This window comes from Lichenostomus cassidix, chromosome 13 (genome assembly GCF_008360975.1).
Source record: "Lichenostomus cassidix isolate B80296 chromosome 13, HeHo_3.0, whole genome shotgun sequence".
NCBI classification, from domain to species: Eukaryota; Metazoa; Chordata; class Aves; order Passeriformes; family Meliphagidae; genus Lichenostomus; species Lichenostomus cassidix.
This window is the reverse complement of record NC_139494.1, coordinates 15,441,008-15,463,739: the sequence shown is the minus strand read 5'-3', so window position 1 is coordinate 15,463,739 and position 22,732 is coordinate 15,441,008. Positions and strand designations below refer to the sequence as shown.

The 22,732-nt window shown below is 60.6% G+C and overlaps 2 protein-coding genes and 1 long non-coding RNA gene across 10 annotated transcripts; all 3 read left to right on the top strand.

Annotated features, from left to right (window-relative positions):
* Nucleotides 1-1,355: 1,355 nt before the first annotated feature.
* GRK6 (G protein-coupled receptor kinase 6) lies at nucleotides 1,356-16,606 on the top strand. Of its 6 annotated transcripts, none has more exons than XM_085073944.1 (16): nucleotides 1,356-1,478; nucleotides 4,533-4,628; nucleotides 7,164-7,276; nucleotides 7,596-7,673; nucleotides 7,875-7,975; nucleotides 9,215-9,307; nucleotides 9,613-9,676; nucleotides 10,317-10,457; nucleotides 11,087-11,277; nucleotides 12,044-12,081; nucleotides 12,219-12,308; nucleotides 12,395-12,603; nucleotides 12,852-12,989; nucleotides 13,218-13,355; nucleotides 13,550-13,638; nucleotides 14,432-16,606. In XM_085073944.1, exons 1-16 carry the CDS (start codon nucleotides 1,427-1,429, stop codon nucleotides 14,589-14,591), a joined length of 1,791 nt encoding a protein of 596 aa, XP_084930070.1. In that variant the 5' UTR covers nucleotides 1,356-1,426; the 3' UTR covers nucleotides 14,592-16,606. The 6 variants fall into 6 exon arrangements, with proteins under 6 accessions (XP_084930070.1, XP_084930068.1, XP_084930067.1 ...); XM_085073942.1 differs by having other exon boundaries at nucleotides 13,504-13,638; nucleotides 15,180-16,606; XM_085073941.1 differs by having other exon boundaries at nucleotides 13,504-13,644; nucleotides 14,442-16,606.
* Nucleotides 16,607-17,873: 1,267 nt separating this feature from the next.
* LOC146431367 (uncharacterized) lies at nucleotides 17,874-21,375 on the top strand. Its single transcript, XR_014854937.1, has 2 exons — nucleotides 17,874-18,228; nucleotides 21,246-21,375. It is a non-coding gene; the product is annotated as an uncharacterized LOC146431367 (long non-coding RNA).
* An 8-nt stretch (nucleotides 21,376-21,383) lies between these two features.
* Nucleotides 21,384-22,653, top strand: PRR7 (proline rich 7, synaptic). Of its 3 annotated transcripts, XM_085073950.1 has the most exons (3): nucleotides 21,387-21,591; nucleotides 21,684-21,892; nucleotides 21,995-22,653. In XM_085073950.1, the coding sequence occupies exons 2-3, from the start codon at nucleotides 21,754-21,756 to the stop codon at nucleotides 22,408-22,410; spliced, it is 555 nt and encodes a 184-aa protein (XP_084930076.1). In that variant the 5' UTR covers nucleotides 21,387-21,591; nucleotides 21,684-21,753; the 3' UTR covers nucleotides 22,411-22,653. The 3 variants fall into 3 exon arrangements, with proteins under 3 accessions (XP_084930073.1, XP_084930075.1, XP_084930076.1); XM_085073947.1 differs by having other exon boundaries at nucleotides 21,384-21,892; XM_085073949.1 differs by having other exon boundaries at nucleotides 21,385-21,892; nucleotides 22,022-22,653.
* The last annotated feature ends 79 nt before the right edge of the window (nucleotides 22,654-22,732 follow it).

Here is a 22,732-nt window from a genome sequence, read left to right as displayed (position 1 = left end):
TGGATGCTGAAGGGCACAGCAGCCACAGGCAGTACCAACTGCATGGAGAGCGAGTGCTTGGAGTAATTTGTGTTATTATCATCCTCACTACAGCCTGAGGACGTGAACCCTTGTCTCCTGCCATGGACCAAGACCAGGGGAGGAACCTACCCATCATCTCCTCCACGCCCTGGCCACCACCAACCTTCCACCTGGGGCAGCCCAGCTGCCACCAGTCCCTGGGAAGGAGACATCTCCCATGGGCTGGAGTGAGAGATAGATGTCGTGGGAAGGCAGAGGTGACGTCCTCACTCAAAAGCCAGGAGCAGCACAAAGCAGGGCAGACACCACTTGGTTTAAGAGGATTAATGAGCTGTTTTGTGCCCAGGAGAGGCAGGGAGATGGGCAGGTCACCCGTGGGGCTGACAGGTCATCAAGGGGTGCTCAGGTACAAGCCAGCTCTGCAGGGAAACCAACGACTGGTTTGCTGGGCATCAGGTGGTTCCCATACCACGGCTTTTCTTCAGACAGGGTAACGCTGCTGCTAATTTAGGTATCAGTATAAAAATGGATTTTAGAGCAAATCACTGGTAGGAGAAAGCTGGCAGGAGCTCAAGCATCACAACAGCACGTGAGCTGTCAGGGTCAGCTGCAGTTGGGGATGAGAAAACCCAAACCACCACGGCGGCGGTGACCGGAGAGACCGGGCATGGCACCGGAGCTTAGGTCACCCACCCCGTAACCGGGACTGACCAAGACACCAGGCACACGCGTGGCTGCTTGGAGTTTATTGAGGCTGCGAAGGTGGGGCGGATGTACTAAACACGCGTCCATCAGGGAACCACAGGACACCTCGGAAAGACCCCCGCCGCGGGGAAGGGTCCCAGAACTCGGGACTCGCCAGAAATAAGGACATCCCCGGACCCGAGAGACCCCCACGGCTCCGGGGGCGCCCCGGTGCTCATTTATATGCAGCCCCTCGGCTCCACCCACTGCAGACCGCCCTATCACGACCCTCTCTGCCGCTGAGTGGCAGCTCCACACCCAATCAGATACTGCGGGAGGCAGGGCTCCCTTCCCCAGTGGGCTCCCCTTGACTCTCGCCCAATCCGTTCGCGGCTTTCTCTGAGTGACATCTCACCCTCCAATCAGCGCCCTCTCTCTCGTCCCGGCAGCGCTTCGCCGATGGCCGCCGGGTGACGTGCACGCCTCTGGCCCCGCCCCTCCCTCCGCCCTTCGCGGAGCCAACAGGAGGGCGGTGGCGCGGCGGAGGGGGCGGGGCTTCCTGGGGGGACGGACCAATGGGGGCACGGCGCGGGAGGAGCGAGGTCAGGCATTGGCCGGGCGAGGCGCGGGGGGCGGGGCGAGGCGGCGGCGGCGGGGGGCGGCGGGCGCGGGCCGAGCGCGGGGAGCGGAGCCGGCGGGAGGCGGCGGCGCCCGCGGGCCCATGGAGCTGGAGAACATCGTCGCCAACACCGTCCTGCTCAAGGCCCGCGAAGGTGAGCGGCGCCGGGCACCGGAGCTGGCGGGGCGGCAGGGCCGGGCTACGGGCCCCGGCGGTGCCTTCCCGGGGCTCGGCCCGGGTGGTCCCTCCCGGGGCATCGCGGCCTCGGCGGGGAGCGGGGAGGTGACGGCGCGAGCTGGGCACAGGCATTCGGCTCCCCCCGCCCGGCGCGGGGGTTGCCCGGTGCTGTGCTCGCTCCGGGGGTGCCGAGCTCTCCCGGGCGGCCTCGCCGCTTCTCCGGTGCAGATCGCCCCATCTGCCTCCCGCCCTGCCCGCTCCGGAGGCTGCTCCTGCCCCTCCGGCACAGGGGAGAGGCAGCTCTGGGTGCCGTGGGAGAAGAAAAGTTGAATTCCGTCCGGTAAACTGCTGCTTCCCACACGCGGGCCGATCCCGAAACTGCGGCGAGCAGCCCCACCCGTCCGCCGCCTTCACACCACGGTCTCCGGGCTCCCGGGGCTCTGCTGCGGGCACACAGTGCTCCCGCTGCCCCAGGGCCACGCTGAATTCCAGGGCCGTGGTGTGGGATGCAGCTTGGCAGCAGCGGGGCTGTGCTGTAGGTACTCGGGACCTGCGTGGAGAGGCTTCAGGAGGGGATGGGAAGTCTCAACAGGAACCTGGTCCTTTTGCAGAGAAGATCCGCTTCAGCCAGGCATCGATGAGTTCATTAGATCACGTATGTGGTGGAGGAGTAGAGTCTCCCTTGGCCCTTGGTGTGCAACTGGCCAGACCGAGCCATCCTGGAGCCTGAGAGACCTGCTGAAATCCAGTTAGAGGGCTTTGAAGATTAGATCTGTGGGAGCAAAAAGCAGCGAAATTAAATTTACGCGGGCAGAAACATTTCCAAGCTGCTTGAAAGCCGGGTTAAGTGCAAGTACTCCTGGCACAGTGACCGTGGTGGACCGTGACGTTCAGGTTCATAATGGCAGGGTTTGGTTCAAAACCAAACAGCGGGGTTTGCGACCTCCAGGCATGAGGCCCAGGTTCACATGGAATGACCTGGAGACTGGCTCCTGTTGTGCCCTTGGGGAAGGAAGTTTGGGCACTGATGCAGCACGAGGTGCTGGACAGCTGCTGCGGTCCCTCCTGGTGCTCTGCTTGTGCCTCTCCCTCTGCAACAGCGGGCAGTTTGCGGGCAGAAACAACCCACTGTCACACTTGTGCCAGGTGGTTCCTTAGCTGTGAGAGCTGTGGGTGTCCGTGCTGCCTGTCCGTGTCTCTCCCACTTGTGGCTGGGTGGCTGTGGTGGCCACTGGGATGAGCTCTGACAGTTCTGGGACAGGACAGAGCTATTTTGCAGGCCAGATCTGACAGTGCTGGGTTCTTTGCTCCAGCCTGGCCTTTTTGGAGCTTCCTGGATTGCTGTGGGAGTGCAAAGCTGAGCTGGAATGTGCTGAGGGTCTGCTGACAATCATCTTCAGCTGCTGCCATAGCACGACCATGCCTTATGTTTAGTCTGGCCCAGGGAAGGTGAAGAATCCTTGTTCTCCTTCCCCTGACTGAGGGACAACAGACCAACTCTCATCCATCACCCAGCCCTGAAACTTCCTCCTGGTGAGCTCTGGGTGGAGACAGCCCACCCCCATCCCCAAACGAGGGGTGCTGGGAGATTGCTGTGCAGGAGCCCAGCTCCCTGCTGGAGTGTCGGCCGTGGCGCTGGGAGGGTGGGGGAGAACCACGTGTGAAGGGCACTGGAACCTCCTTTCAAAGCAAACAACTCAAGGAAATGCAACCTCCGGGTGCTGTGGGGCTTTGCTCTGCCTTTCCTTGAGCTTTCTTGGGGTGAGGATGGCCTGTCCTCCCCTGCCCTCGTTTCGCTGTCCCCATCCGCTTCATTGTCGCTGACAAGAAGGTGTCTGCACCGCTGGTTTCTTCCAGCCCTGCTTACCCTTGAGTCACTTCCTTCCTGAGTTTGTACAATCGTGCGGCCCAGCTGCTGGTGCAGGGCAGATGCAGTGCAGGGACCCGCGGCGTGCCAGGGACTCGGACACAGGGCTGGCCCTGCATGAAGCTGACCAGGATGACCCCATCCCACCTGCCTGTCCATCTGGGGCCTGCGGTGTCTCAGGGAGCTGGATGCCAGGGGACTGTGTCTAGGGTTTGGGGCTGAACTGCATCTGCAGTGGAGGAAAGTGTTATAAAAGTGTTTCCCAAGAGCTGATAAATTATGTTCATCCCCTCTGTGATTTCAGAAAGCCGGGCCTTCGGCCCAGCTCTCGGCCCGACCACTTTGGCAGAGTGGTTTAATGAATTTCCAAAGAGAGGTGGGAAATTGTGTGTGTTGGCACCGGGAAAGCAATCCCTGGAGGTTGGCTGATCGCAGCAATCAGTACTTAGTGCTTGCTATGATGTAAGTTTTTTGGTCAATCTAGAAGGTTTCCCACCCTGTTCTACAGCACTGGGCATTTACTCCAGCAGCTGAAGCTGGAATAATATCTGATTCTTGGATCTGGATTTTCTGAGGCTGGTTTATCTCTGGAGAAAGGTGGGAGTGTCCCCACTTCACAGGTGGGAAACTGAAGCGATGAGCCCCAGGCAATACAGAGAGTTGTCTGTGGAGCCAGGATTAGAGCAGGAATTCCTGTCTCCCAGCTTCATGTCCTCCCTCTGAGAGCCCCTCCCTGGAGTAAGCAATCAATCTGGAATGAGTAGGTGGCATGAACGTCTTTACTGAAGCAGGAAGAGCTTCACACCAAGCAAGGCATGGCCTGGAGGGTTGATTAGTTATGCAGAGGTGCTGGGAACAGGCCTGGGAGCCAAGAGCTGCTGTGGCTGTGGACATTCCTGCCCCTGCTGAGATTGTCCCATCATGAAAAGTCTTCATGGTCTTGCTTGGGATTTGTTCAGCAGCCAGAGGCTGCTCTGCATATTTCCTCTGGCAATGGAGGCTCCAACACTTTTGTCCCACCGGGAGATGGTGGTACCACTTAGGTCATGTTTTCCTTGCCTGGACTTAGAGGGAGGCTCCTTCCTTGGCTCCTGGCAAGGCTAGGCTGCAGTTAGGACACCTTTGCTTCCTTGACTCACGGTACTGATTTTGTGTGCCCTGCAGGTGGTGGAGGAAACCGAAAAGGCAAGAGCAAGAAATGGCGCCAGATGCTGCAGTTCCCCCACATCAGCCTCTGCGAGGACCTTCGGCAAACCCTGGGTGAGATGCAGGGCTTGGTGGAAGCTGGTGGGCAAGCGAGTGTGTGGGAGTTGTGCAGCCCTAGCTGAGTGTCAGGGACATATAACAGGCACAAATCCCAGCCAGGATTGCTTGGAGTTCAGGGTGTAGGGAAGAATTATGGGGAGGTAAGTAGCTGATGATGTACTCACACACCTGTGAGACTGCAATGAGCTTCACTAGAGGTACATCACCTTCTGTGTGCAAACAGACCTCCTCCATGCTGTAGAGGTTTAGAGTGTCACTCTGGGGTGTCTTTGCAAAAATAACAAAGGTCCTGCTCACGTCCTCTGTTCTCCCTGGCCGGAGAGCTCCTTCAGCTTCTAACATTCAAGTAGCAGCTCTTCCTAGGCAAACTGGATTCTTGCTGTGTGGTGTGGATGAGAACTGGAGTTGGGCAGGGCTTGGCCTGTGATTTTCATTCTGTACTTTGTACTCTTCATGGTTTTAATGTTGTTTGTGCAGCAGGCTTGGTCCTGAGATCATGTGAAATTGTTTTGGGGCACAGAGGGTGCAAGTGCTTTGCTTCCTGGGAAGAGGAGAGCTTATTTAAGTGTTCAATCTGGATTGAGCTGCCAGCTGCAGAATGGCACAGCACCGGCCTTTTTTCAGAACAGGTGTCACTGAAACGTGGGTTTGGGAGGTTTCTGCACCTCAAAATCCCAGTTTTGAGTTCTGCCCTGCCCAAGTTTTGCAATCCTTTGGGCCGTTTGGGACTGTAGTACTTGGAGAAACTCAACCTCACTCATCTACACTGTAACCCTCAAGCTCACAGTAACCCAGTGCAGGGTTGTCCCCCCCTCCCTCTGCCACACACACCATGCACGATCTCTTGGGGCTGGCTGCACAGCCAGGTGTAGCTGTATGGAGACTCCAGCCTTGGATTTGCTGTTGGCTGCCTTTTTGGAGCAAGGTCTGAGAGCTGCACACAGCTGTGTCCTAGGCTCTCCTTGCAGCTTTCACCTTGACCATCCAAACCCCTTCTGCCTCTTTGACTGGTGTGCCCTCAGCAGAGCTTTCCCTCAGCTTTTGTCCATCCTCTGCCTTCAGCCACCCTTCCTGTGGCTGTCATGACATGTTTTCCAACAGTGAACTTTGCCCATTTGCCAGCGGTGAGTGCTGGTGCTGGTGGTCTCTGTCTCTGCTGTTCTACTATCCAGGACAGTGACCTTGTGAAGATTTGGGAAGCAAGTCCCTCCCAGCCACTGGCTGTCACCACCCGTGTCTCACTTCCCCTTGGAGAGGCACGTGAGAAGTGCTCTGACCCAGGTGGCAGCAGCTTCACTTGGTTTTCCCATGGGAGAGATGACCCTGTTCCTTGTGCTTGGGCACTCTTTGGCTGGGGTGTCTTTCTTTTCACCTCACAGCCTGCTAGAAAGGCATTTCTTTCCTATTCCAGAGTCTTGGCAGGACCCTGGGCGCGGTGGGCTGGTTGCCCATTGCAGAATTAAGCTTTTTGTGCCCTGACCACAGGGAGTAACCTTGTGTGAGCCTGAGCAGCGACCAGGGCAGCCAAAGCTTCTGATCTCACCGACAGCAAACTCTGGTCTTCCCCAGCTCAAGGGAACTCCTTCCCCTGCAGACACAAGGAAACCGGCTGGTGCGGCGGAGCTGGAGAGGCCACCTCCTCCCCCACCGCAGCCCGCCCAGCTCTGCACTCTCTTGCACCCTCAGGAAGCTGCAGCTTCCCCGGGAGAAACTGCTGCACAGGGAGGGGAAGGCTGGGAGTAACCAGCACTGGGATTCCCTGGGTGGCTGCACATCTGCACTGCAGACAGCCCACAGCCCTCGGTGGCAGTGGCTGTCACAAGATCAGACAACATCTTGTGAATGGAAGGGGAGGAAAAAAACAGAGAACTGGAAGTTCTCTGGATAGTCAAAGAGTTTAGTGCCTGGGCTGCCAGACTTCAGAGAGAGGTAGGAGGAATCCGCAAGCTCCTGAGGGCAGTAAGAGTTGATGTACAAGAAAGTGGCTGTCCCATGGAGTGGGGAGTTCTGACTGCTTTGTGCACATCTACAGGACATCTGTGGAAATGGTGCTTCCCATTTTGATGCTGCTGCTTCCAGCAGGGCCTTTGGGAATAGAAGTGGTTTGAAGGAGTCATCAGAACAACTCTTGGCCTGGAAGATCTACCTTGAGATAAGCTTGGTGTGTTCCTCATGTTCCAAGGAAAGTTGTGTGTCTAGAGTAGTTGGTCAGTCTCTGGAGAGAGGAGGAGAGAGCCTTTATGCAAGAAGCAGATATGGAGGTCCTTTGCTAGAAACAAGAGGTTCAGGCTGAACAGAACAGGTCAATCCTCTTTCAGGGAAGAGAGTCTTCCATAGGGGAATGTAAAACCTCAGTATTGTCTCTTGTCCCACTGGGTGTGCTTCACTCTCCTGGGATTCTCAGGCTGGTGGGACCTGTCAGCAGCCCAGCTGAGGAGTCACAATACCCCCACTGCTGCCTGTCTGGGGTGGTGGACTGGGACTGCTCCTTTGGGATTTGGCTGTGAGTGTCCTTCTCCACATTTGCAGAGCGGGACTACCACAGCCTGTGCGAGAAGCAGCCCATTGGGCACATGCTCTTCCGGCAGTTCTGCGAGACGCGCCCCGAGCTCTCACGCTGCGTCAAGTTCCTGGATGCTGTGGTAAGAGCAAAGCCTGTCAGCCTTCCTTGGGGGAGGCAGGATGTTCTTGACACCCTGGGCACAAACTGGTTGGCTGGGTGCTCCAGCAGTTGCCAGGTTCTTCTGGGTACATAGGGCTTTCTGGAGGAAAAACCTGTGAGCCGCAGTTTCTCCAAGACAGGGCTGGGCCTTTGCTCAGGGAGCTGTTTGCTGGATATCTGGTGTTTGAGAAAAGCATGGGAGACCTTGAGCAGAGGGTGTTGCTGCTCTGCAGCTGTTGCCCAGTAGCAAGGCTGGGTTCCTGGCTGGACCTGCCCCTCATATTGTTTGCTCTCTGCAGGCAGGGTACGAAGTGGCTCCAGATGAGAAACGGAAGGAATGTGGGCAGCACCTGATTGAAAAGTACTTGAAGCCAAATGTGAGTAAGAGGGTTGTGTTTGCTGCCTGCAAGGGTAGAGCAGTTGAAAAGCCAACAGCTGTCACTGCCCATGTCATGCCACAGCCAATGTGCTGAGCCACCCCACCACCACACAGGCTGCCACACTGCTTTGCCCACTGACCCTGAAGCAGGACCCTTGAGCTCTGCTCCCTATGTCTGACTCCATCCTTTTGTCCCCAGAGTGAGGACCATGTGCCTGAAGTTCCCTCACAACTGGTGGATGCCTGTTGTGAGAGGCTGGAGCAGGAACCTTCCAAGGAACTCTTCAAGGAATGCACTAAGTGAGTTGGGGGGCTGGGCAGTTCTGCAGGTCACACATGGCACAGGGATGATGCTGCAGCTGACTCACCTTGTTCCTCATGGTCTCTTCCTCTGGGAGAGTGAGAACTGGTGCTAAGGCTGGGGCCTGGGGTGTTTTGGGCCAGCAGTTTGCAGCCCAGCTCCAGGAAAGTGAGCACAAGGATCTTGTGCTCTGGGAGCCATGAGCTGCGGCAGAAACCTCTGTCAGTCCTCCTAGTCCGCGTTGCCATTTAGGAAGACCCTGTAGCAATGCTATTCCCAGTGTTGTGCCAGGATCTTGTAGCTCCTGTCGAGCTGAGCCAACTGCTGCAGTCCTGTGCCAGCTGTCCTGTCCTGCCAGCTGCAGAAGTGGCTGTTGTGGCTGGGATACTCTGGCTGTTGCTGCAGGGGTCTAAGGTCACCTCTGTTCCCATCGCAGAAGCGGTGACCGAGGTCTTGGCTCTGGGTGTGAAGAGGAAGCTCTTGGGCAAACCAGGCTTACAGCTTCACAGCTCCCTGCACAGTAGCTGGAGCATGTTGCCTAACTGAATGCAGGGCTGTGGCAACACTTTTGCTGCAGTCTTCTGGGGAGCCTTAGCTCTGTGTGTGGTAACCAGTGTCATGTCTGAATGCAGAGCCTCCGGGCTGGGCCCTGCCTGCTCTTGGCAAGCTCTGAAAGAGGAGAGCCCATCCGCTTCTCCTTGATGCGTGTTTCCAGTCTAGACACTGTCTAAGGCTCCTCACTCCACTGGGCAGTCCTGGCACAGCTCTCCAAGGCAGTCAGCTCTCTCGAGCAGGATCCCCTGTGGCCTTTTGTGCTGGATATTCATCTGATAGTGAACAACTCAGTGCCTGGTGCTGAATGTTGCGAGCAGCTGATTACAGCCTGTGTGCACGTTTGCCCCGTGAGCAGAGGGGCAATTGTAAAGAGTGCCATTGTCCCCCTTTGTCCTGCAGCCCTGGTGGTGCCAAGAGGCCACAATTAGCAGTGCCAGTGCGGTCCCAAGGTGCTGTGTTTGTCACAGTGGTACCTCCAACGCACCTTCCTTTTGCATCAGGCTTAGCATGGAGCCGGGCTTTCTGGCCCAGGGGTATGTGGGTGATTCAGCACCAGGCTGGGTGAGAGAATAGCAAAGTAAATGGGCTTTTGGGGCTGTTCACATCCTCTTTCCTGGGGCTGCTGGCTTTTTCCAGGGCTGTGATCAGCTCCCAGGAACCGTGCTAGCTCTGCTCTCTCCTAGGCTTATCCACGACTACCTGAGCGTGGCTCCCTTTGCCGACTACCTCGACAGCTTGTACTTCAACCGCTTCCTGCAGTGGAAATGGCTGGAACGGTAATGCTCCCTGCATCGCTGGGGAACCTGCACCCTCCTCACACAGCCTGCCTGAGGGGTCCCTGAGGCTCCTTCTCATGCTGGGCCCTGGCAGGAGCTGAGAGCCTGGCCTCTGCTGTCCCCCAGGACCCTTATTGGCACCAGCAGCAGTTGCAGCATTGCTTACCTTGCAGGGAAGCAAGGCCTGCTTGAGCAGGGGTTTGGGGTGAGCCACAGTCTCTCAGGCCAGGGCATGGATGTAGTTTGGGCTTCAACCCCTGCTCTTTTCTTGTTCTCATCTCACTCTGGTTTCCTTTTCCTCGCAGGCAGCCAGTGACCAAAAACACTTTCCGCCAGTACCGCGTGCTGGGTAAGGGCGGTTTTGGGGAGGTGAGTGACCACCATTTCCTCTGCACTCTGGGTACCAGGCAGCCACTGTTGCCTGCTGCCAGAGGCAGACCAGGGTTGGCCATCAGGGTGTCACAAGCTGCTCCAGGGTTGGCCATCAGGGTGCCACAAGCTGCTCCAGCACCTGGAGGCAGGTGCTGCTGGCTGGGTGGGCTGTGGGAGCTCTGTGCTGGGCACTGCTGTGTTCTGGGCCTTGCATGATCTGTCAACTCTCCCCAAGAGGTAGAAACTCACCTCTCTCCAGGTGCTGGAGGTGTGAGAGGTGTTGTGCAGGGCTGGTAGCACAAGCCCTGTGGTACCTACTGCTAACTGGGCAGAGTCAGGTCTGTTCCCTGTGTCTTGACAGGGCAAACTGCACTCCTGAAAACTTCCTGCCAGGCTTCCTTCTGTTTATGGAGTGGCCTTCTGTCTTCCCAGGTACCAACTATGGTGCTGCTACAGGTGTTAGAGGCATTACATCTGGCTCCTGCTTCTCCGTGACATCTGAAGCTGTCACTGCTCCCTGTGTCTTTGCTTTGACAATGGGCTTCTTTGCCTTCCTGTGCCTCTTCCTGAGAGCAGAACCTAAACCCCCACTCTGGAAATGGCAGTGGGAGGGTGCTGAACCTTGTCCTCCCTCCAGGTGTGTGCCTGCCAAGTGCGTGCCACAGGGAAGATGTATGCCTGCAAGAAACTGGAGAAGAAACGGATCAAAAAGAGGAAGGGAGAAGCCATGGCCCTGAATGAAAAACAGATCCTGGAAAAAGTGAACAGTAGGTTTGTAGTAAGTACATAGGAATTGCTCTCACTTTGCTGCGATGGTTGATTCTCCCTCCAACCAACCAGCCTGGCACCTCTGTGCTCCTCACCTGGTGTGGAGAGGCAGGAGCAGGCTCTGCCCATAGGACAGGGTCATGGTGGTTGCACATCTCTCACAAGGCTGGGGTCTGGCGGGACCTTTACTGCCTCCACAACATGCTGTAAATGCCCCCATCTGGTGTTACAGGTGCCTTGGTGATTTTTGGGGCACAAGTAAGCAGTGAGAACTGTCTCTCCAGACAGTGGGGTGGGGAGAAGCCCAGCCCTAAGCTGTGTGGTGGGGAGCCTGAACCTACCTTTGCAGAGAGTTCATCAGGTTCTGTCCAGTGGTGTAGTTGGGTGCTGCCTCTCCCTGGGGGGAAGCAGCTCTGGCTTGGGGAAATAGTGTCCTCCCTGTCTGAGGAAAGCTGGGGATGTGCTAGGACTGCTGGGCACTGCCATATCCTCCCTGGGTTTGCACAGTTCCTCCTCTGCTGGCAAAGGCTGAGTCCTGAGCCTGTGAGTGGCTGCTTGGGTGGCAAAGTGTCCATGGGAGTGTGGACACCTCCCTCTTCCAGCTGTGTCATCTAACAGCCTTTCTGCCCTGAATTGCAGGTGAGCTTAGCCTATGCATATGAAACTAAAGATGCTCTCTGCCTAGTGCTGACCCTCATGAATGGAGGGGACCTCAAGTTCCATATCTACCACATGGGAGAGGCTGGTTTCGAGGAGCCCCGGGCAGCTTTCTATGCTGCTGAGATCTGCTGTGGCCTCGAGGACTTGCACCAGGAGAGGATAGTGTACAGGTGTGTGCTGCCTGGTCCCTGCTGGGAGAGCTTGTAGGGCCTGCAGCAGCAAGGGGGTTCCTGCTGCTCTTACCAGCCCAGCTGGGTCTGTCTGCTCAAGAAAATAAGCTCAGGCTTGAAAGCAGCACAGAGCTGAGTGAGAGGAATTGGGAACAGAAAGCTGATCTCGTGGGAGAAAGGGAGAGCTTAGCTTGGCTTCCTTGTGCTGGTAAATGATCGCCAAGAACAGGATGTGATCATGTTGTGAATGTCTCAGGACAGGCACTGAACTCCCTGGGCAGTATTGACACTAGAACAAAGGAGGGTAGGCTGCCCCAAGGTGCTCAAGAGCTGGGGAGGAGGGAGAACAAGTTGATTGTCTGTACTCACTCACGGGGGTGTGATGCAGTATTAGGATAGCATGGCTAAACAATGGCCAGGAAGTCCCTTCTTGTCCTACCCTGTGCCTTGCCCTGGGGCAGGATAAGCAGAAAAGCCTCCTTCTCACTTGCATGGCCTGCCCCATAGTGAGTTCTGCACCTGCAAAGAGGGAACCATACCCAGGCTCACTGCAGAGGATTGAAGGTTTTTGTGTCCCACCTCTCTGCCCAGGAGGAAAGAGCTTGCAGGGTCAGCTCTGGGGCAGAGGGTGAGGGGAAGGTTATCTGTGTGCCTGATTGCATTGCATCCGAAGGTTGCTTATCTGGGACTTGTTGGGATGTGGCTGTTGCTTGTGTCCTTTGTTTTGACAACAGGCTTCTTGTTAATCGAGTCCCTTCCCTCCTAGGGACCTGAAGCCAGAGAACATATTACTGGATGACCACGGTGAGTGCAGGGTCAAGAGGAGCCCTGAGCCCGAGAGTTTTTTCTTCCTCTGCTTGAACCAGTTACCCTGTGTTTTTAGCAGCTTCAAACAGTGCCCCCTGGCTTTGTCCTGTTAACTTGTCCCCTCCTCTGTACAGGTCACATCCGTATCTCAGACCTGGGACTAGCTGTGCATGTGCCAGAGGGCCAAACAATCAAGGGCCGGGTGGGGACAGTTGGCTACATGGGTAAGTGACCCTGGTTTAACCAAAAAGTGGTTCAAAATATGTGCTCTCCCTACCCTCACACATCCCTCACCCCTGCTCCTCTGCAGCTCCGGAGGTGGTGAAGAATGAGCGCTACACGTTCAGCCCTGACTGGTGGGCTCTGGGCTGCCTGGTGTACGAGATGATCGAGGGCCAATCCCCCTTCCAGCAGCGCAAGAAGAAGATCAAGAGGGAGGAGGTGGAGCGGTTGGTGAAGGAAGTGCAGGAGGAGTACTCGGAGAAGTTCTCGCCCTGCGCCCGCTCCCTGTGCACCATGGTATGGCTGTGCAGCCCTGTCCCTTCACTCCCCCTGCTTCTGTGCATGCAGCAGCAAAACACTGGGGCTGCTCCCTGCAAAGGTTCCCTTGTCTCTGTTAAGGCAGCACAGGAGGGTTCAGAGTACCTTCATTTCTTCGCCCAGCTGCCTAGCAGGCTTGTGCTCTCACTAGAGACACTGCAGGGACCCAGGGCTGCTCCTGCACAGAGCACCCTTCACCTGGGGGATTGAATTCCTTTGTGTTGCAGCTCCTGTGCAAAGACCCTTTGGAGCGCCTGGGGTGCCGAGGAGCTGGGGCCAAGGAAGTGAAGGAGCACCCACTCTTCAAGCACCTCAACTTCAGGAGGCTGGAAGCAGGCATGCTGGACCCTCCCTTCAAGCCAGATGTAAGTGCCCATCTGTTCCTGACCTTTTCAGTCACTGGTGCTGTCAAGGGAAGAGGGAGCCCTGGCATGGGGAGATGGGGCCCATCCTCTTCCCTGGACCTGGCAGAACAGGGGTTCAGCAAGCTCTGGGCTGCAGGGAGAGATGGCCTGGGCATGGCCATGAGCAATATGTGGAGGTGGTGGCATCAAGGTGGAGCCTGACATTAGAGCAATCTTTGTGCTGCGTAGCCCCAGGCCATCTACTGCAAGGATGTTCTGGACATCGAGCAGTTCTCCACGGTGAAAGGAGTGGAGCTGGAGCCCACAGACAATGACTTCTACCAGAAGTTTGCCACAGGGAGTGTGCCCATTCCTTGGCAGAATGAGGTAGGTCTTTGCTCCTGCTTGTGCCCAACCACAGCTGAGGGCAGTGTCCTGCAGGGTCTGTGCTGTGCCTGCTGCTCTCCCACTCTGCTTAGCCCTCGGTGACAGGCTCCACATGGCAGTTGCTGCAGCCTTCTTTGCCTTCTTCCAGATGATCGAGACAGAGTGTTTTAAGGAGCTGAATGTCTTTAGCACAGATGGCACAGTGCCCCCAGACCTGGACTGGAAAGGGCAGCCTTCTCCACAGCCCAAAAAAGGGTTACTCCAGCGCTTGTTCAGCAGACAGGTAAGGGTTTGCCCAGTGTTTCCTCCCCAGCCAGTCTCCCAGCAACAGAGATCCTGCTCCTGCCTGTGCCAGGCAGGTCTGGCAGAGAGGTTGGATGAGAGGGCAGCGGGCAGAGTCTCCCCTAGTGTTGGGCAGCCCGACCCCAGGGCTCTTAGGGGCACCTGTGCAAGGCTGCAGGGAGCCAGCCTTTGCCTGGGTGGCACTCCCCATGTTGGGGGAGTCGAGGGGGGCTGCGCAGGAGTTCCCTGGCTAAACATGCTGGAATCACCCAGGCAGAGGGATGCTGAAGACCCTAAAATAATAAGTCATCTCCCTTCTGACACAAATAATACCACGCCTGAACAAGTTCTTGCTGTTGGAATGGGCTGTCTGGGCTCCCCAGAGCGCTTCTGCTAGATTTTGAGCCAGGCAGAGAGCAGCTCTTTCGAGGAATGAGGAGAACAGAAACATCTTGCAGCTGCTGTGGGCTTGTTTGTCTGCCTGTCTCCTCTGCCCGGGAAGAAGTCTTTGCCTTCTTTCCAGGCCTGGCAAAGCCTGGGCTGCTGCCTCTCAGCAGCTGTGTGCAGCTGTAGGACTCCAGCATGGTTGGCTCTGGACCCACTCAGCCACCTGGTGCTGACTCTTGCTCCTTGGCAAGCTCCGAGTCGTGCTTTGCAGTTCAGTGGGCTGCCCTAGCCAGAGCCAGCTCTGGGGATACCCAGCCCTTCCCGAGGCAGGCAGGACCTGCCAGAGGATGGGCAGCTGCCTATAGCAGGGGTTGAGCTGTGATTTCCCACGTGTTTTCTCTTTCCAGAGGTGAGCAGTCACTCCTGGCTGCTCTGCTCAGGGAAATACCCGGTGGCCCACGGACATGGCAAGATCTGGGAAAGAGGAGTGTTATCCTTCAGTGCCTATTCCCTTCCCCTGGCAGAGCACAACCTGCTTGTTGTTCTAACTGCCCCCTGAGCCACTAATCCCGCATCCCTGCTCTTGCTGCCTTTGTGGGGGAGGCCTTGCCCTCAGCTTGAGCCAAAGTTGCCCCTGCACTGCCACTGCTGGGAGTTCTGCTCCCAGGGGGCTGTGGGAAGTTTCCTTCACTCCTCTCCGGATGTCCGGGACACGCAGAAGGGTTGAGAAACTGTGAAGGGTTTGGCCTTGCCCCGTGCTCAGACTCCCATTTCAGCAAAAAGGGCTTCAGCTGCTTTTGTGGCTAGCTGAGCCCTGAGCAGGGCTGAGTGTCTGTGCTGGCACTGAGCTGTGTCCCTGGGTGGCTGCAGTCCCCCGAGCCCAGCTTTCTCACAGCTTCTGAGCTAGCCAGCTGTGTGCTCATCAGTCTGTCTGCCAGGGCCTGAAGCTCCAGATGCAGCTGGACTGTTCTCTGCAGTCTGGGGGTCCCCTCCAGCCCCTTGCCTCCATGTAGCTCTCCTGCACACAGGCTGGGGGGTCCTGGCCCATCCCTCCAAGAGGGCAGCTGTAGGCTGGGTTGTGTGACCATGCTCACCCTCTGCTTGCTGTGCTCCTCTCTCCCTCCCTCCTCCCCCTCCTTGCCTTTCTGACTTCAGGACTGTTGTGGAAACTGCAGCGACAGTGAGGAAGAGCCCACCCGGCTGTAGAGCACAGCTTGTTCTCCAGCCCCTGGGACCTCCTTGCCTCTCCCAAGTGCCCAGCCTGAAGGACAAGGTCGCAGTGGCCCCACAAGGTGGATTTGTTTACAGTTTTACACGTCTGTATTTGAAGACTGAGGATGATTCCAAGGCTGGCAGCAGCACACAGCTCGGGTTGAGGTGCCCTTCTGACCATGGGCAGGCCTGAGACAAACCCAGATGCTTCCAAATCTGCCACTTGGGATGGTGCTGCTGCCACCGGCTGCCGCTCCCCTCCCGGGCCCAGGGTGGGAGGGAGGGATCGTGCCGGCGTGGGCCAAGGCCAGGCTGGAGCAGCTCTGCTGACACATTCCATGGTGCCAAAGTGGCACCGCAGGTTTGATGTATATTTATATATGTTGGTCTGTACATATCACATGGTGGTTTTTAATCTATAGGTGGGGGCCTGCACTGCCCCCACCTTGTCACAGGCACAAATGTCCTCCTATGGGAGGAGCAACGGTCCCAGCTTTGTTCCAGTGAATCCTGGACAGAGGCCTTCTGTGCCTTGAGGTGTCTAAATCATCTTTCCTGGACCTTTCTGGCTGTGCTGAGTTGTCCTGGCTCCAGCGGAGTCCATTGCTCAGCCCTGAGGCACAGGAAAGTGCTGTGCCAAAGCGTCACCCATTGCGCCCTGGCAGCCGAGCGTCACTGCCTCGTCCTTGCTCTGTCTGCTGGAGCCTGCTGCCTCCTGCCTCGTCTCACACGTGCTGCCAGCTCCAGCAAGCTGATCCCGAGCCCCTCTCCAGACCGCTGGCACGGCAGGACACAGCCACTCCCGGGTACCTGCTGCTGCTGTGGCCAGAGGGTTGGTCTGATCCCCAGCACACTGCAGGATGGTCCCAACGCAGTTCCACCAGCCTCAGGACCTGTGCATTCCAGAGGTGTGCCCATCCCCAGGCCCAGCTCGGTGGTGGAGGAGCAAACACTTAAAGGACCCTGCTCTCAGGGAGCAAAGCTGTGGTAAAGGGAATGGCCCTTCCCGGGGTCATGTGAAGCTGTGACCCAAGAGTGAGCGGGCTGTGACCAGCTTAGTGTGTCCCCAGAGGTTCTGGGGAGCCAGCACAGCTCCTGCACCCACAGACAGGAGCCCTCCCTGGGGAGCAGTGTGGGGATCAGCCCACCACTCCATTCAGCTTGTCTTGTCCCCTCTTGTGTACTCTTGCCCCAGCTGTGTCCTGAGCAATAACTCGTCCCTTCTGTGTGTGTGTGCACACACCTGCGTGCGTGTGCTGCTGCCTCTGCTCATTCTGAGCCAGGCCCCCCAGGGGGGCTCAGCACCTACTTGGACCTGTGGTATCATTTGCTTGCCTTGCACTAAAGTTGGAGAGTATTTAAATTTTTAACCTTTTGTTAAGTGTAACGATTCACTGTGCTTTGTATTGCCCTTATGTCACGGGGGGCCCACTCTGGGCCATATGGGGTTGGTGGCTGTAAGAAGGGGAGCAGGGACCTTGTTCCTGGGCTGCCATGGGCTCTGCTGGTGCTCCTGCCCTGCGGGGAAGGGCTGGGGTTGCCCTCCAGGGCAAAAGGGCTGATGCTGGCTGAGCCCTGGGTACCACAGAGATGACCCTCAATGGCTTTTGCTGGATGTTTTGGGTCAGTGTGGGGGCTCAACAGGTATGAGGCCTTGTTGGGATGCTTATGCCTGCTGTGGTCCCCTCTGAGGTATGTCTATCCCCAGCACAGCCCCTCATAGGTTGTCACAGGTGTGCTGTGAGGCCAGGACAGTCTTGCTGCCCTCTGGTCAAGGTGAATTACTGCTTCAGCAAAGCCACCATGAATGGGAACCCAAGGAACAGCCCCTTCCAAGGGGAGACCCTGCGGGGTGATGTGGGGTGAGGGTCACAACGGTCGCCAAGGGTGGAGCAAGCAAAGGGGGGCAGCCCAGTTGGGGGTACAGGGTGGGTTTGGGGTCTGGGGCTGGTGGCAGCGGCGACAGCCTCGTGCGCAGCGCGGGGGGGCCACACGCAGCTGCACTGGGATGAGAATAGCAAGTGCGGCCGGGTAGCTAGGGAACAGTTGCTATGGGAGCGGGCCGAGGAGGAGTTCTCACACTCAGAGGGGGCATCTTGGGGTAAAATCCAGGAATTTTCTGCAGCCGTGGAAGGAAGGAAGGCAGGCGGGGGGATGGGGACTGCCTGGGGATTGCTGTTCCAAAAGCACCAGTCAGGATGCTTGTGCTGCCCTCCTGGCACCGCTTGGGTCATGGCACCCTGGCACCAAGGTCCTGAGGTCACCAGCATGTCCGTGTGTCTGTCACATGTTCGGGGTGGCTCTGGGGCAGGGCCAGGGGGTGAATAGAGCCCTGGCCAGCCCTGAGCAGGGCAGGGAAGTAGCTCTGCCTGTTCCCACCTGCCCAGCGGTGCCCCCAGCATTTGGGAGGTGTCTCATCCCCATCCCTGTCCTTGCTGGGGGGTAGCAGCGTGCAGTTGAGGGGGTGCTGGTATATGTCCAGAGCTGAAGCAGGTGGATCTGTACCCCACGGACACGGGTGAGCTCTAGATGGGCTCTGGGGGTCCTGAGCAGTGCCCTGCACTGTGGGGCTGTGGCGGCAGCTCTGCACAGCATTTTCAGGGGTGAAGGATGCTCTCAGCTGTTGCCTGGGCAACGGCTCCTCCTCCAGCCCACCATGTGGCTCGGGGAGCGCTCCCCCGCCTGCCTCCCCCCGCCGCCGTGGGGAGAAGGGGAAGGGGAAGGCAGCTCCCGGCCCCCGGCACTGGCGGGGCCGGAGGCCTGGCTCCCTTCGCCCGCCCTTGCCCTGACCTGACGATGCCCGTGGGCCCCGCCGTGCCCCCCGTCCCTGCAGTACCCATGCCTCAAGGGAGCACCCCGGCCCCCCCGCATGGCCGCAGCCCCCTGCCCGCCCTGGGTGCTGCTGGGGCACCCCCACAACCACCGAGCCGGCAGTGCCCGGCTGCCGTGGCCGCGCTGTGAGGTCGGATCGCAGGAGGCGAGTTCCAGCAAGGTGAGTCGGGGCCAGAGCCAAGGCGGCCGGGGGATACACGGCCACTGCGGCCCTGCTGCGAGCGAGGTGGTGGGGCTCGGCCAGACACCGGCGCCGCTATGCCCGGCTGTGGCGGGAGCGGGTTGGCAGCACCCGGATTCCCCAGGTCATCCCCTGGCCGGGATGGAGGAAGTCCTTCCGGCCGAGCCCCGTCTGAACAATGCGCCGTGTGTGCAGCCGCAGCGGGCGCCTGCCACCCTGCCCACGGGGAGGAAACGGCGGCGGGGTCATGGCCTGCGTGGGGCACCCACGCCCCGTCACCCACCCGCATCTGGCACGGCTCCGCCCCGAAACCACGCTGCCCCGCTCCTGGCACAGCCCCAGGGTGCAGTGAAGGGACAGCGGGGACTCTCGACCTCAAGCTTGGCGCAGTCCCAAGGAGCCAGAGGGGTCTCCCATGGGGGCCACGACCACCGGCCTCGGTTACGGCAGAGAAGAGCTGGTGACAACTCCCTGATGGCAAATGGCTGGGGGAGCCCCAGCTCAGGGACAATTGCCCAGGCCAGGCTGGCGAGGGGTCTGCTTGGGGGTATGGCACCCAAGAGAGCAGGGTGACCCCAGGACACCCAGTGTCATTTTGCTCCCTCACTGTACTGGGGCCAGGCTGGCACCCCTGTCCTGCAGAGCCACGTGTTCCGCTGCAATAGCCATATGGGCTGTGTCAGGGGATGTTAAGGTCTTGGCAGCGGCTAGGCTGCCCTCCCTGCCGGTGTCCCTGTGCTGGTCATCACTCCGGGGAGAACCTAGTTGTCACCCCCTGAGGAGGCTGGGGATGGCACTGGGGGAAGGGGTACCTCCCGGGCGAGTGCAGGGCCACCGACTGTGGGAGCCTGTGGCACCACCCCACTGGGCATCGCAGGGCCCTCACCCCACCCGGACCGAGAGCCGCCACCCGGGGATCCCCGGCCCCCACCCCGTGAGGCTTCCGCGGCCACCGCAGGGGATGCCCCGGCCCTCTCGCCACCGGCATCCTGCCGCCGTTTCCCAGGGGCGGGGGGGGGATTCCCGTGGCTGTACCGGTTCTCCCCCCGGTAGCCCCCGCGCGGCGGTGGGTCCCGGGGCGGGGGGTGCGGGGGGCCCGCGGATCCCTCCCCGAGCCGAGGGCGGGGCGGAGCGGCGGGGCGGGAGCCCGGGCGGGCGGGGCGGCGCGCGGCGGCGGCGCGGGAGCGCTCACCGGAGACAAAGGCAGCGCCGGGAGGCGGCGGCGGCGCCGCGCACCGGGCGCGCACCGGGCCCCCTCCCCCGCCGCCCTATGGAGCCGCCGCCCGCCGCCTGAGCCACGTGCGCCGCCGCCGCCGGTAACGGGAGCCGCGGAGGGAGCGGGCGCGGCGCCTCCGCCTGTTGCGCGGTGCGGGGGCAGCGGGGCCGGGGCGGGGGCGCACGGGGCCGCCGCCACCGGGGGCCGCGGCGGGGCCGCGCGGCGCGTACCGGGGCGCGCATCGCCGGTCCGGCCCCTGCGGGCGCGTGCCCCGGGGGAGGAGGAGGATGAGAATGAGGAAGGGGTGCCGCGCCCGGCACCGGGAGCGGGGAGGTTCCCCGCCGGGGTGTCACCCTCCCCGCGGAGGCACCGGGCAGGGATGCGACGCGGGCAGCGGGGCCCAGGCCGTGGCCGGGGGCAGCGGGGCGGCCCGGGGCTACCGGCGGGGCCCGGCTCGGTGACCGCTCCGCTCCCCGCCCGGCGTGTCTCCAGCCCGGCCCCGCTCCTCCCCCAGCCCGCACGTCCCCGGCAGCCCCGCTCCCCCCGCACGCCCCAGCTGCGAACGCCCCCGGTCCGCGGCGCCGCCAGCCCGCCCTGCACGGCTTCCCGGCGTTCCCCCGGCCGTCATCCCGGGGCTCGACCCACGGCCCTTCCCGCACTGTGCCTCTCCTCCCCGGGGATGCCCAGGCTGCCGGCGCGGAGCCTGTTGCCGCCGAGGTGGCGAGCGCTGCCCGAACGGAGCTGGCCTCAGCCAGGGCACCCCCTCCCCAAAGACCCACATCCCGGCGCTTCCTCTGCCCACGCGTTTGTCTGCGTGATGGAGCAGCCGCCGCTGCCCGCCGGAGCGTGTCAAGGGCCCCCGGCTCCTTCCTTCCCCATCGCTCCTTCCTTCCGCCGGGCTCGGCCCTCAGCACCCTATGGCCCTGCCGGGGTCCCTTGCCAGCAGCGTGGCCCTGCACCACAGGGTGACGGAGCACCCCGTGCCCCTTCTCCCTTCTCTGAGGGAGTGATGGTGTCACCGTGGTCGCGCAGCCCTCGGCTGCCGTCGCTCCAGGCTCACCCTCCTCCCTGCTACCAAGCCCGTTTTCTCCCACATCACCATAATGAGAATCCTGACGGGTGCTTACGTGCCTGCCTGCGAGCACCCATGGGTGCTTCTCGCCGCTCACTGAGGCGCAGACCTGCCCCTGGCACACACCGTTGACTTTCGATGCTTGGCTCTATGTGACCGAGCTGTCACCCTGCCTAAAGGGCAAGAGTGATGGTGCCTGCCACCACCACCCGTGGCCCTGCATTGCTGTGTTGGGGTGCCACCATTCCCTGAGCCTCCCCAGTGGCTGCGAGGCCAGCAATGGCTGCGGTGCACGTGCTCCTGTCAGCGCCACGTGCCGCAGGGAGCTGGCACCTCTGCATGTCCCTCCTTCTCCCTGGGTCACCCTCATGTGTGCCAGCACCGGGATGAGCTGCCTGGCCTCAGCAGCCAATTTAGGGTGCACCGGGTGGGCAGGAAAATGGGATCCCACTGGACACCCCATGATCTTGAAGATGATGCTGTGGGACCACAGCATCCATCTCCCGCCCCAGGGTGCCCAGCAGCGCCGTGGGTGGTTCCAGGGGGGCTTTGCAGGTTTGCATCGATGGGGGTGACGGTGGGGGTGCATGGGGTGCCAGGCACGGTTCCCCCTGGCTGCGGGCGCTGCGGCGCATGTGGAGCGAGTCACCATGGGAACAGGGCGTCCACGTTTCCGTGTCGCTCACGCTCGCGTCTGTCTCGTTGCAGGGCCCCCACCCCGGCGGTCCCCCCCCAGCGATGGGCAGCGGGACCCCGCCAGCCCCGTCCCCCCGCCGCCCGCCCCGCCGGCCCCCCGCCCCACCGCCCGCCCGGCGCACCCAGGCCTGACCCACCCGCTCCAGCCCCCCCCAGCTCCATGGCGAGGACGGACCCCTGACGGCAGGCGCGCCCGCGGGCCAGAGGAGACGGCGCCGGGCACGGCCCGGGGAGATGCCCTCGGCGGCCCTGACAGCATCGGGTCCTCCCTGACCCTACCGCCGCCCTGAGCATCCCGTCCCCCATCCCGAGGGCAGGGAGAGGCGAGGGCCTCCCCCCGGGGCCGGCTGCCAAGATGGTGATGTCCCAGGGCACCTACACCTTCCTCACCTGCTTCGCGGGCTTCTGGCTCATCTGGGGCCTCATCGTGCTGCTGTGCTGCTTCTGCAGCTACCTGCGGCGGCGGGTGAAGCGGCAGCAGGAGGAGCGGCTGCGGGAGCAGAGCCTGCGCGCGCTGGAGATGGAGCCACTGCACTACGAGGGTTACGGGGGCAGCCCCCCCGGCATCGCCATTCCCCACCGCCTCCGCCTCGAGCCCCACCATCACCATCATCACCCCCACCACATCCCACCCCCCCGGCCCTGGAGCTGCCGGCACGGTAAGGAACAGGGAGGGACTCTCGCATCCTCGGAGCACGTGCCTCCCCCTGCCTTGGGGGAGATACGACCTGAGAGCCGAGGTGCAGCGCTGACGGCAGCAGGGGTCCGGGGGGGGCTTTGCCTTGCAGAGTCGGACCTGTCAAAGCCGCCGTGTTACGAGGAGGCGCTGCTGATGGCGGAGCCCCCCCCGCCGTACAGCGAGGTGCTGATGGACACGCGGGGGCTCTACCGCAAAATCAACGCCCCTTTCCTGAGCCATGAGCGGCTGGAGAAGCAGGAGCAGCCTCCCAGCTACAAACCCCTTTTCCTGGACGCCGGCTACGGTTCAGCGCTGCACCTGCCCCGTTCAGCCAGCCCCGGCCCTGCCTGCCCGGACCTCTACCTGCAGCAGGAGTGCTCCCCACGCATGTTTCCCAGCTGGACGGACTCGGAGCTCAGCAGCAGGGACACCTACGAGACGGGACCCTGGCACCTCCCGGTCTCCATGCCCCTCTTCGGCAGGACTACCGCTGTCTAACGGCGGCCGCGGGGAATGCCCGGACCTTGCCGTGCACCTGGGGGGTGGGGGGGTTTCGGTTGCTCGTGTCACCCCAGGGACACCCGCCCCGGCGTGGGCCATCGCCGCCGGCGCGGAAGGGGCTGGTTCCCCGTCTGGCCCCTGCCGGCCCCCCCATGGCCGGGGGCGCTGGGGACCCGGACTCTGCTCTGTTTCTTAAATTTTTTGTTTGTTACAGTTTGAGAATAAAAGTTTGTGGCTTGGGTTTGCCTCCTGGCGGCCTGGCATGGTGGGACCCCCTCCCCCCAAGGCAGCCGTAGCTCCCCCGCTCCGAGCCCTCCCT